The 13,309-nt window shown below is 40.7% G+C and overlaps 1 protein-coding gene across 1 annotated transcript in view; it reads right to left on the reverse strand.

Annotated features, from left to right (window-relative positions):
* LOC115332280 (putative acyl-CoA synthetase YngI) overlaps nucleotides 1–13,309 on the reverse strand; it is a 257,512-nt gene that overhangs the window by 115,915 nt on the left and 128,288 nt on the right. The window contains exon 9 of the mRNA XM_040220250.2: nucleotides 1,646–1,794. Coding sequence (XP_040076184.2) covers nucleotides 1,646–1,794 — 149 coding nt within the window. The remainder of the gene's footprint in view (nucleotides 1–1,645; nucleotides 1,795–13,309) is intronic.

A 13,309-nucleotide genomic window follows, 5' to 3' on the forward strand; every position in this document is an offset into this window, starting at 1 on the left:
TTAAGATGCCACTCGCCTGCGGCTTATTCTTACTACTCTGACAAGGCAAAATGATGGCCACTGAATGGATGTGTGGTTGTATTACCTAAAAAAATAGCCTTTTTTGTGTTTTTTGTCGACACTGCATCAATAGTGTCAACGTATTTTCGTGGGACTTCAGAGGCGTCACAATGCCTGTGTAACAAAAATTTTCATGATATTATATTCATTGACTTCTTGAACCTGGTCGAACTTATGCCACCACAACTACTTACCCTAACATTTCTTCGCCGCCTACTTTCAGCCAAATCATTGACTGTGCAATATTCTAGCAGTTAAGCGTCATCACAATTGCTCTTCCTCTTGGGCTCGACATCAGCCTAGAGAGCCATCTCCGGGAGATCCAATGTAGCGCCTTAAAGCTAGAGATTGTGCGGTGTCGCACGCACGTCGATATATTACCACGCGCATTGACCAGTGAGCGGGTGCGCGGCCGAGTGGATAACGCGCTTGACTCTCGTGCGTAGGCCCAGGGTATGATTCCTAAGAGCAAAGTGTGTTCTATTTATTCCTTCAATTCAGATATCTGGTGAATTCGAGCGCCCTGTTGCTTGTTTGGATCCAAATTTTCTACACGCCGAACCTTCTATGCCGATTGTTCCAGAAGCCCACGCGTGCTCCGCGTGGCGAGCCGCAGTCAGTCTCGCCCCAGCGTTCCATCCAGCTGTTTCACCGACATCCGACGCCTGTGACGCTAACTTACTTCTATTTTGTTTTAAGCACAAGTTCGCCCCATTAAACGTTTATTTCATTCCGTTATCCTTTGCCTCAGCATTTGTCATTCGTAACATTATGTGAATTGGACACACCACCGTGCAGTGTGAACAGCGTTAGCTAGACGGAGCCACAGGCTTGGACATGACACACGACCTGCTCCACCAAAGGATGCGGCAAAACAGTTTCGCCGAAATGTTTTTTTCTTTTTTTTATAAATTTAACGATTCAATTTTTTTTTTCTTTTCGGTATCTAAGCGTTATCCGGTCTCCATGATACTCCTCCGGTTTACATGAATATTTCTGCTCTTGATCCAATATCGCCCTATCTCCACTGCATGGCAAGTTTTTGCTGCATAAGAATGTTCATGACATTCAATTTTCGTTCTTTCTTGGTTTGCTGTACTGAATAGGTGTCATATATTATTTTTTATAACGCATACAACTGAATCATTACGACAATAATGTTTGCACCACGTTACAAAGCCAGCTTTGGAAATAAGATGCATCTCATTGAAGTGGAAGAACGAACACTGCATGCAAACGTACAATATTATAGCCAAGTACGGTTGCTTCGAAGGGGTCACTAAATAAGAAATAGCTCGTAACCGCATTATCGTTTTTAGACACGGCAGAGTAATAAAATTTGCACTTGCAGGAGTGAGACCTGATTTTAAGGCGATTCTATGAAAACTTAAGCCTCAATATTATTTGGTAGTCGGCAGAGCAGGCTCTCAGTACTAGGTTCTTAGTGCTAACATTCACGCCAAGTCTTCAGAGCACTGGTAGTGGGCTTGGCTAAGGCCTCAAGGACGCAATAAAGCCTTCTGTTTGAAATATAAGCGAAGATTCACAGGGGGATAATTGAATACCTAATGAAGGCACGTGTTACCTGTGCTTTCCTATGGCATCCAGTGCCACTCTTGGTCCGAACGCCGCTCCCGGGTGCACTAGGGTAGACCCGAACATCGCGGCAGCCAAAGCGCCCAATGTGCGTCCAAATCCGTAGATCAAGTCTCCGCTGACGTAGATGGTTTCACGCTGCAATCACATGCCATTTTTTTTTGTTAGAATGAAAGGCAGTGTATTGTAACCTCTAAAATTTCATCTTTTTGTCGCTCCGTCTCTGCTTTTCTGGCTAATTTGAGCAGAGATATTGACGTCATGTGAGCTGACACCAAATATCCTATACACAAAAACAATCTCCTCGCTACATTTTGCGGAGAAATTTACGTCACGTCACACAAACACCAGTTAGTGAAGAAATTCAAAATGTCAACTAAATTTAGCGTGCAAATTGATGTCACGTGAATTGAATTCACGAGTATTATACACGAATTTAGCTCTTGGAGAACCCTTCACTGTCTCCACGTGTCCGTCGCCGACTTCCACATTCTCCGCCGTTGCGAACACGCTTTGACTCCTCCAACGTCTCCGGTGCCATAGGCCGAGGCTCCCGGCCGATATATAGCTTTTGTCCTCTGTAGAGCCTACAAATCCGAGATAAAACATCCTCGTTTCCTGCCGGATTTGTGCCATTCGCTGCGAGACACATTGGTGGCCCGATATAGCCATATCCTTGAACTCGGTATACAGGGTGTCCCAAGTCATTAGGCTCAATCTATAGTAGACCGTAAAAATGAAGGCCTGCAAATAGCAATGTAAACATTTCGTCAAATGTGTTCTTCACAGGTCAGTTTTTTCTTGTAAAATTACAAAGCGTAGCTCTCTTTGTGCATAAAATAGTACCAAGAAACTTGCCAAGGTCAACGGCGGGCGGAAGCGCAGACGACCAAGTCGACCAGCGGCGCGGGTTTGGCGCACGTATTGATAGATAGTGCTACCTCTCTAATGAGACTGCTCGCGACCCCTATGGTTTATTGAAATGAGCATAATCTATTTGTAATGTGCCTTTGTTTAAAAATAAAAACGATCAATAGAAGCAAAACTTCAAGGAAAAACATTGAGAGCCCTTCCATCTCGTGAAGAGGGAAGTCCAACGAAGCTGGCGCCAAATACCATTGACTAACAATACTGGAAACTCGACCCAAAATACATGGGGTTGTCGGGAGACACAGAAGTGCTGCCATCTCTCGGTGTGGGATGGTAAACTATGCGCTCGAAACTAAAAGGAAAATAGACATTCACTACACTATTTCTTCTCGTCACACTATCAGGAATTGTGAATATATGGCAAATCGGTGTGCCGATTTCAATTGAGCAAGAGCTGATACACGGTATTTCTGATAATGAGGTGAGCTTCATATTAGCACTAAGTATTTAGATTATATAGACCTATGTATTACACCTGGTACAAATGACCTACTGAAAATTAGTGACTTTCTAGTAAATTGACAGTTTATGGACCACACTACAGCTGTTACTAGCTGTAGTGACTGGCTCTTTGCAGTTAGAAATAAAGCACAGCAATTTAAATATGTAATTGCTCCATGGGTCATTATTTTAAATTGCATGAGATTCACTTCCAATGAGTCTGGAAATGCTACACGACGTAGTAATTACAGCCAGCAAATGCTACACTGGCTGTTTAACAAAGAGTCAGTATTTATAAGGAAGTAGAAATAGCGTCCGGTTCAGTTTTGCCTGTCATTTTGGGGGCCTGGTTAGCTTCTAATGACTGCAATTACTATTGGATTATATTTCTGAGTTATTTGAACGAGTATAAACTAGGTTGCCTTCCAAGGGCTATTAATGGCTCTGGGCCAATATCCTAAGCTATTTCGGGGCATATAGACCAAGCAGCTGTTTATTAGGTAGTTCCAGTTGTGATAGACTTTAATGACCATTAGCGACCATTTCGTGATATTTGTAATGTAATGCCTCAGATTGGATTTGAATGACTATTATTTGATATTTAATTTTATTTCCTAATTATATAGCGGATTTCGGTTCCAAATTACTTTTAATGACAATCAATGACTATTTGTAACTATTTTGAGTTATTTGATTGCGCGCGGCCTGAGTTGGCTTTCAATGGCTAATTTTGGCTTTTAATCAAAATTTGACATTAAAGATATGTAGTTCAAATGAACTTCTAGTTACTTCTAATGACTTTTGGCCACTATTTCAGTTGTTTGATCGTGTGCAGACTGAGCTGGCTTCATATGGCTATTATTGGCTATGTGATCATGTTTATAAATTATATGGCAGATTTGGGGTCCAAATTACTTCCGTGACTATCAATCACTATCGGTCACTTTTTCAACTTATTTGTTGTGTGCAGGCTGAGTTGGCTTCGTATGGCTACTATTGGCTATATATTCATATTTATAATTATATGGCAAATTTAGGGTCCGAATGACTTCTAGTGATTGTCCATGATTGTCAGTCCCCATTTCGAGTTATTTGATTGTGTGAAGACTGTGTTGGCTTCATATGGCTATTGTTGACTATATGATTATATTTATAAATTATATGGCAGATTCGGAGTTCAAATGACTTATACTGACTATTGATGACTATTGGTCATTATTTTGAGTTATTTAATTGTGTGCGGGCTGAGTTGGCTTCCAATGGCTACTATTGGCTATGCAATAATATTTTTTATTTATATGGCAGATTCGTGGTTCAAATAACTTCTAGAGACTATCAATGGCTATTAGTCACTATTTCGACTTACCTGATTGTGTGCAGACTGAGTTGGCCTAATATGGCTATTATTGGCTATATGATTATGTTTATAAATTATAATGTAGGCTTGGGGTTCAAATGACTTTTAGTGACTATCAATCCCTATCAGTCACTAATTCGACTTATTTGATTTTATGCAGGCTCATTTGTGGCTTCCAATGGCTACTATTGGCTATACAATCATATTTTTTTATTTCTACAGCAGATTCGGGGTCCAAATGACTTCTAGAGACTTTCAATGGCTATTAGTCACTATTTCGACTTACCTGATTGTGTGCAGACTGATTTGGCTTCATATGGCTATTATTGGCTATATTATCATGTTTATAAATTCTATAGCAAATTTGGGGTCCAAATGACTCCTAGTGACTATCAATGATCAGTCACTATTTCGACTTTTTTGATTTTATGCAGGCTGAGTTGGCTTCCAATGGCTATTATTGGCTATAGGCATCTGTTATTGACCTGGTTGGCTCGAATTGCCTAAAAATGGTTATTACTGGCTATTGGTCGCAATATTCTGCTATTCTATACTTATGAATGAAAATGGCTTCAAGTGGCTATTGTTAGCAATTGCATATCATCTTAACAATATCACCTTAAATCGCTTCAGAATGAATATTAGTGACATTTGGCGACATACTATTCATGATGTTTTGAATATGAATGGATTCAAGTGTACTATTATTGGCTATGGGCAGTTCTTGGCCAAATCGGATTGGAATGGCTATACATGTCTATCAGCGACTATTATTGGCAATTTATGCAATTGGAGTGTGTATAGATTTGAATGACTTCAACTGGATACTATTGGCTATAGGCATCTATTCTTGACTTGGTTGGCTTGGATTGGCTATTATTGGCTATAATCATCTGTTCCTGACTTGGGTGGCTTGAATTGGCTACAAATGGCTTAAAGCGGCTAGTATTTATAATTAGCAGCTATTTGACTATAAACTGAAATGGCTTCATGCGGCTAGTTTTGGCTATAACCATATATTTTTTACCGGACTGGCTTCAAATTGCTATGAATGGCTATTCGTGGATATGGTTGACAGTTCTATGCTATTTCAGTGACTATGACTGAAAATGACTTCAAATGGCTATTATTGGCTATTAGCATGTATTTTTGTTAGATTGGCTTAAAATGGCCATACATGGTTGTCAGCAACTATGATTTACAATTTATGCAATTGGAGTCTATATAGATTCGAATGACTTCAGCTGGATATTATTGGCTATATGCATCTATTCTTGACTTGGTTGGCTTGGCTATTATTGGCTATAATCATCTGTTCCTGACTTGGGCGGCTTGAATTGGCTACAAATGGCTTAAAGTGACTAGTATTTATAATTAGCAACTATTTCTTTGTTTACGAACTGAAATGGCTTCATGCGGCTAGTTTTGGCTATTACCGTCTATTTTTTACCAGACTGGCTTCAAATGGCTACAAATGGCTATTCATGAATATAGTTGACAATTCTTTCTATTTCAGTGATTATGATGGAAAATGACTTCAACTGGCTAATATTGGCTTATTAGTATCTATTTTACTGAATTGGCTTGAAATGGCTATCCATGGCTATCAGCAACTATTATTTACAATTTATGCAATTGGAGCCTATATAGATTTGAATGACTTCAAATGGATATTATTGGCTATAGGCATCTATTCTTGACTTGGTTGGCTTGGATTGGCTATTATTGGCTATAATCATTTGTTCCTAACCTGGGCGGCTTGAATTGGCTACAAATGGCTTAAAGTGACTAGTATTTATAATTAGCAACTATTTCTTTGTCTACTAACTGAAATGGCTTCATGCGGCTAGTTTTGGCTATTACCATATATTTTCACCAGAATTGCTTCAAATGGCTATGCATGGCTATTCATGAATATCCATTGAATGGCTATTCATGAATATCCACAATTATACTTGCTATATCTATTGCTTGCCCATTGAAGCCAACCTGGTTAAAAATGAATGGTAATAGACAACAACAGCTACTAAAAGCATGTCCGGTTAGTAAACACTAAAATTGCTCATAACTATCACGACTAGCCACTAATAGCCATTTGTAGCTATTTCAAGCCAATTCGATAAAGAATAAATGCTTACAGTCAGTAATAGCCACTTGTAGCCAGTTTCATCCAAAAACCCTGAAATAGCACATAATTGTCAATTATACTCGCTAATAGCCATTACAAACCATTTGAGGCCAATCTGGCCAGACATAGATGCTAATAGCCAACAATAGCCACTAAAAGCCATTCCAGTTAATAAACATAAAACCTGCTGATAAATATCAACATTAGCAACTACTAGCCATTTGTAGCAATGTTAAGCCAATCTAAATGCTTATAGCCAGTAATAGCCACTTGTAGCCAGTTTCATCCAAAAATACTGAAATAGCACATAATTGTCAATGATACTCGCTAATAGCCGTTACAAGCCATTTGAGGCAAATCTGGCCAGAAATAGATGATAAAAGTCAACAATAGCCACTTAAAGCCAGTCCAGTTGGTGAACACAAAAATCACTCATAACTGTCAACAGTAGTCATTAATAGCCATTTGTAGCCAAATTAAGCCATTGCAATAAAAATAAATGTTTACAGCCAGTAATAGCCACTTGTGGCCATTTTCATCCATCAACACTGAAATAACCCAGAATCGTCAATTATACTTACAAATAGCCATTGCTAGCCATTTGAAGCCAATCTGGTCAGAAATATATGCTAATAGCCAACAATAGCCCCTTAAAGTCATTCCAGTTGAAGGAGGTCCTTGTTCCAGTTAGTAAACAATGAAACACACATAAATATCAACACTAGTCACTAATAGCCATTTGTAGCCATTTCAATCAAATTTATCTAAAATTTGATGCATAAGCCAATAATAGCCGCTTGAAGCCATACTCATTTTTAAGTATTGAAATAGCACATAATTGTTTATTGATCTCATCAATATCCATCAGCAGCCATTTCAATTCGATCTGGTCAAAAATAAATACAAATAGCCAACATTATCCACTTGAAGCCAATCCATTTCGTAAATATAAAAAATAGCTCAAGTAATAGTTATCTACTGATTGCGGTTTGCAGCCATTTGCAGCCAATCTATTCCAAAATAGGTGCTTATAGCCAATAATAGCCACTTGAAGCCATTCTCATTCATAAACACTCAGACAGAAGATAATTGATATTATACTAACAGCCATTAGTAGCCATTGAGCCTATCTGGTCAGAAATATATTCTAATAGTCAACAATAGCCACCTGAAGTAATTCCAGTTTATAAACAGAAATAGCTCAGTTTTCATTACTCATTAATATTTGTAGCCATATCTATCAAATATATATAAAAGTGGAGGCTGATATCCAATAACAGCCAGTTGAAATCATATGCATTCACCAATGCCGAAAGAGATAATGGTCAATTATCTCATCAATAGCCATTGGCAGCCATTTAAGGTGAATCTGGTCAAAGATGATGCTAATAGCCAACAAAAGTTACCTGAAGCGGTTCATAAGAGTAAGCAAGCAGAAAAATCACAAAATTATCAATAATCATCACTTCTAGTCACTCGGAGTCATTTCAAGTCGGTCTCATAAAAAATTGATGCCTATTGCCAATTATGGTCACTTGGAGCCAAGGGCATATGTTTCGGTAGGAATAAAACAAATAAATCAACAATCTCAGAAAAGGTTAATGATCATTTAGATTGTACAAAATCACTATACAAACCCTGACTGGTCTATACAACACACTGCATTTGGACATCAAAATACCAAGAGGTCCAATATCACAAGCTTATGCTGCCTATGCTGCATCAAAAAATGGGAATATTTCATAGACTATCAATTTCTCTAGTGAGTCAGACCCACTTGATTCATTTCCGGGGAAAGTGGCAAGTTGTCCACTCCACACCGCCAGGATCGCTTTCTACTTCCGTCTCCCATTTTAGCCCGGAGTTTCCTGTATTATTCTCAACGGTATTTCCTGGCGCTCTGGTGATATTTGCAATGTCGGGCTGGGAGCAGCGGCAACGGCGGTTTTATCTTGGTAGCGTGCCGCTTCTGGGCGCGACGACGCTCCTCGTTCTCCCGCTGCTCCTCTTCGGAACGTAAAACATGGGTGCGACCCATTTGAAGTCTGAAGTCCAACTGATAAGGTTAGAAGCGCGATATTCAGCAGGTGGCCGCCGAAGAGCGCGTGGCATTGCGCAATGTCAGCGAGAGAGAGAGACGGTTGTGTTGGGAAGACGCACGCGTGCGGTAGCGGCGTCTGCGGCATTGAGTGTTCTAAAGCAAAAGCCTAAATCAAATGGCATCTTGCAAGCGCGTTTGTCAACGCTCTATTTTCGTATTTACTTCAAATCTTTGATACCGAGAAGGCGCCTGCGTGCGACACGGGAGTCTGCAGCATTAACAGAGCGAAATTGCTGGTCAACGCTCGGTCTGACCCCGGAGACGATCTGCCAGAACCTAGTCATAGACAGCTTCGCTCTAAGAAATGCGCCCGCATAACGACGGCGCTTTTGCTGCCCACGGATTTCGTCTGCGTGTCGTCTGCTTTCTTTCCCTGGTTAGCTACACCATCAGACGCTGCTCCAGACGCCATCTATCATTACGCGCAGCAAACGCACCACGCAACTCGACTTAGTCGTCTGCGCCGCCACTCGCCGGTGATCCTTGCTAGTTTCTGGGCCCTATGTTTTGACAAAGAGAGCTACGCCTTGTTATGTTACAAGAAAAACAGACCTCTGAAATACACCTTTGACGAAAAGTTTAGATGACTACGTGCATGCGTAGATTTTTACGGAACATTTTAGATCGAGCCTTGTGACTTGGAACACCCTATAGACAAAACATCCTTGGTAGAAGGCTAGTAATTCCATCGTCGGCAGGAGCGAGATGCGGCGGTAGAAAAAAGGGCTCGAAGGCTACTTAAGGAAAGGGCCAGCGGGGGCTGAACAAGTCTTGATTGAGGGTCTTCATTCTCGAATCACTAATTGAAGGTGCGGACAATCTGTAGATGCTATCAGAGAACTAAATTGAGGCGACGTAATGTGAGTCACTAAACATTTTATTGCACATTCCGTGATGTTCTACTTCCTTGCGAACGCCTGAAGCGCGGCTTGATCGACTCGGGCGCCGTATAACGTAAAATGACCTCACAAGTTTCTCTGCGTTGCCTCACATAAAAGAGCGTTCACCCGCTAGATTTTGCGTGGACATTGATGAGACGTGACAAATATACAGTCAGTCTTCCCGCTAAATATAGATACAACATGTACGTCGCGCAACCTTAAGTCATGTGACCTATACCAAGTCAGTTTCTTCAATTAATTTAGCGGGTAAATTAAAAAAACAGATTCTTCACCTCTTCATACGACCGTTTAATGTTTTTTAAACACAATTAAACGATGCTTCTTGAAATGCTAAATTTCATTTGTTGTAAAACTTCAAAGGTCGCTGCCAATATTTTTTTCCGTAAGGTAAAAGACGATATCTCCAGCATTGTAGGGCTTAGGATCCCCCTTAACATCCCAGATCAAACAACGTGTTTGAATTTGCGAAATCATACCACATAACAAGCTAGCTCTGAGCACCTTTATTGCAAAAAGCGCATTTAACATGAAGAGACTTGAGAATGAGTGATGCTGTGTAATACTATTCTATTTCACCAGTTTAAAATCAAAGTGAAAGCAAGAAACTCACTCATCTCGTAATGATATACTATATTACACTTTTTGAACGCTAAAACGTCTGCACTTTAGTTACGCTAATATAGAAATGCAGCGTTTAGGCATTGGTTCGTGTGACGTCACGAAGACCATGAACCACTGTAGTGGAAGACGTTTATTTTATTTTTGGCCGAAATGGAGGAGCTGCCATATGACGAAAGAAAACAAGCGCGTGTTGTCGATGCAGCTCGGCTCGTGCTGCAAAATTATTCGACGCGTTAACTGTGAGCCACGGCATTAATAGTAATGCAATGGAGAGCACCGCAAGCCGGTGATTTTATGACTGAAAATGACAGGCTATACTCTAGCGACAAAGAAGCTATTGAGGGATCGTTTCCGATCGCATTTTTTTGTGGGCAGTGCAGCAATGTTTTGAGCTATAGCAATTTCTGTTTGACTATTCATATTGTGCATTTGATGAGACCAGTTCGCCATTTGTTCCGTCTTTTTGACGAATGTTGTCTTCCTCCACTTCTCCGGTGGGTCTAATGGGCAGATGTTTAGCCTGATCTTCATAGCGAGTAGAATCTTACAATTTGAACACGGGGACGTCGTTCAGAAACCATGGTTTAACTCGACGCGTGAGCAGTGAGTTTAACCAATTTATTCAGTTAAGTTGTTTATATTTGGAAATAAGGGAGCAAGGAACATCTCACTGATATTTCATACTAGCCGACAGAATTTATTCTCAAATGCGATAAAGCGGATGTGTAACATACCAAAGAATTAATTACCTTAACTATAGCAAGGTTGGTTGCTGCTATTGAAAAAGAAACAACTTGGCTCACAGATCTATGGTTTGCCTCGCTCTCCCCGTCTGTCCCCAGCTCTTTCCCACCAAAACCTAATTGGCTATCTCCCGGTAATCTGCGGAATATTTTGGTAGAGTACTGGACCCCAATTCCACGCTCTTCGATAACCTAGCCGATACGAAGGTTTCAACATTAACTTCAATAGAATCGCATGGCATATTTGCTGGGAAGGTTCAGGCATGGAAGTGGCGCTCTTCGACGGACTCGCGCGATTTTCTTTGAGATCAAACGGATAATTTCCTATTTTCTCCTATCTGACGCCCATACCGGCGATTGCTGCGATTACACCGTTATAGTCTCAGCTGCTAAAGGAGAGCCGTAGCCCACAGTTTACGGAAAAAAAGTTTAACTGCGGTCGCGAAGTTTAACGCTACAGCATGTTTATAAAATTTATATTTCTAAATGCTAGAGAGTAGAAGGAAAGGCCGTCGTACGGAGTGTTGATAAAATATGACTTGTCGGCGCTACTTTTCATTGTTTTCTTTAGTGTCATGAAATATTAGCTTTGTTTCGCTTTAACACAATCACTGACAACTGAAAGATGTGTTCATTTTTTACCTCAATGAGGAGCAGCGTTTGAATTAAACCCTTCATTATTATCCGTTTGTTTATCCACAAGTACCAAGTCATGAGGTACAGGACAAGCATCGTCAACTTTTCTCATTTTCTACCAGAGACGTGGTCGGACCTTGTAAGCAATAAGCACATCACCAACAATTATCCTAGACGACGCCGTGTTCGTCAAATTTCCCGCATTTGTCGACCTGAGGATGTAATATTTTGTTCGTCCCTTCTTAATTCCTCTCTCTGTGCCTGTCTTACACGGCCCCGTGTAAAAATTGGTGATGAGCCTTGCTCTCTTGGGATACGAAGTGGTTCACGTACCTGGCTCATTATATAGATTAATGAGTCATTCCAGTTTATCACAGCCTCCATCTGTGTCAAGGTATTTGCCATATGTTTCAAAATGGCACAACTTTCACGGTTTGAAAACCACACCGGTTCCCCATGAAGCCATCACCACCAGGTAGGGTGCTCAATAATAAACGTCCATCAGAATCTTTTGCAAAAATTGCTTGGCACAATCGAATGTCAAATGGCGCCAGTACTTCCTTTGGGTTTTATAACTTTTTGTTTTTTTGTGCTTGGCAATGCAGGTCGCGTAATCTTCGCTTTAGCTTACAGATGTTCAAATGTTCAATAAAAAAAGAATGAATCGTCCCAAAGGAGTCCATGACATTCCTAAGGTCATGAGCAAGTCTGTAGGTATGTTAGAGATCATTAGTTTATCGTCAGTTCCTCAAAGTTTCGCGATAATTACCAGATTATTTGAAGCTCAGTTCCGAATATAAAATGAACCTCTTTGAAGTATAACAAATTGCGGCTTGGTGTATATTTTTCCGTTTCCCGCGCGTTCGACATTTTTTTTTTTTTATACTATTTTTTGGCGCTTCCGATTCACACCTTGTCTGGGTTCTTTGACAACCCTAAATATTCTGTCTGTCGAAACCACTTGAGGATGGCTTACGTCTTTCCGATGTCTATTGAAACCTGCAAATTATAGCTTGTGGAAATGCAAATACCGTCGCAGTTATGTGAACCCGTCCACTAAATAAAAATTATATCAAGGAATCTGACGCCATCAAAGCTTTACCCAATTTTGTTACGTGCGCGTTAACAAAATCCAGCTAATAATCGTCTCCTATCAGAACACCCAAAGACACCAGTTGTGCTTCATTAGGGTTGGAGGTTGTCTTTCCTAATTCGTTCTTGGTGCTCTGTTCTTAACTCTTTAATTTGAATTGTAATATTAGAATCGGGATACAATGTAGCGCTTGCATTGAAGCTCTTGCAGGTTTTGTAATTCTATTTTTTTACACGGTGCGTTGCCACATTACCTCTTTTCACGCAGTGAAAGCTGTGCTTTTCATTCAGTACCATTTCATTGTTCCCTGCAATGGTCATATTGCCATGTGCGCAGCTAGCCAAGTCGGCAGCATGCTTGTCACCACCGCAGATGGACGGGGTTCAAATCCCACCATTGCAAGCCGTTTTTATTTTCTTTCCTTATGTAAGCAGAAGGTTTCAGAATCTTGGAGAGCCGTATAGGGGCTTGTTCGTGCTCACAACGTATGCATCCAGAGCCAACGATGTAGACATTTCTATGCTCCTACCCTATTGAAAAAACCAGCACAAGCTGGTCCCAGCATCCCAGCTTCATGCTGGGTTATTTCTCCAGCATGCCCGGCTTGTCGTGCTGGTTGGATGCTGGGTCGTGCTGGGTGAATGCTGGGCAAATGCTGGGTCACGCTGGGTGAACTGCCCATGCTGGTTAGGCTGGTGCAC

The sequence above is a fragment of the Ixodes scapularis genome, unplaced genomic scaffold (assembly GCF_016920785.2).
Source record: "Ixodes scapularis isolate PalLabHiFi unplaced genomic scaffold, ASM1692078v2 ptg001212l_1___fragment_1__unscaffolded, whole genome shotgun sequence".
Taxonomy (NCBI): Eukaryota; Metazoa; Arthropoda; class Arachnida; order Ixodida; family Ixodidae; genus Ixodes; species Ixodes scapularis.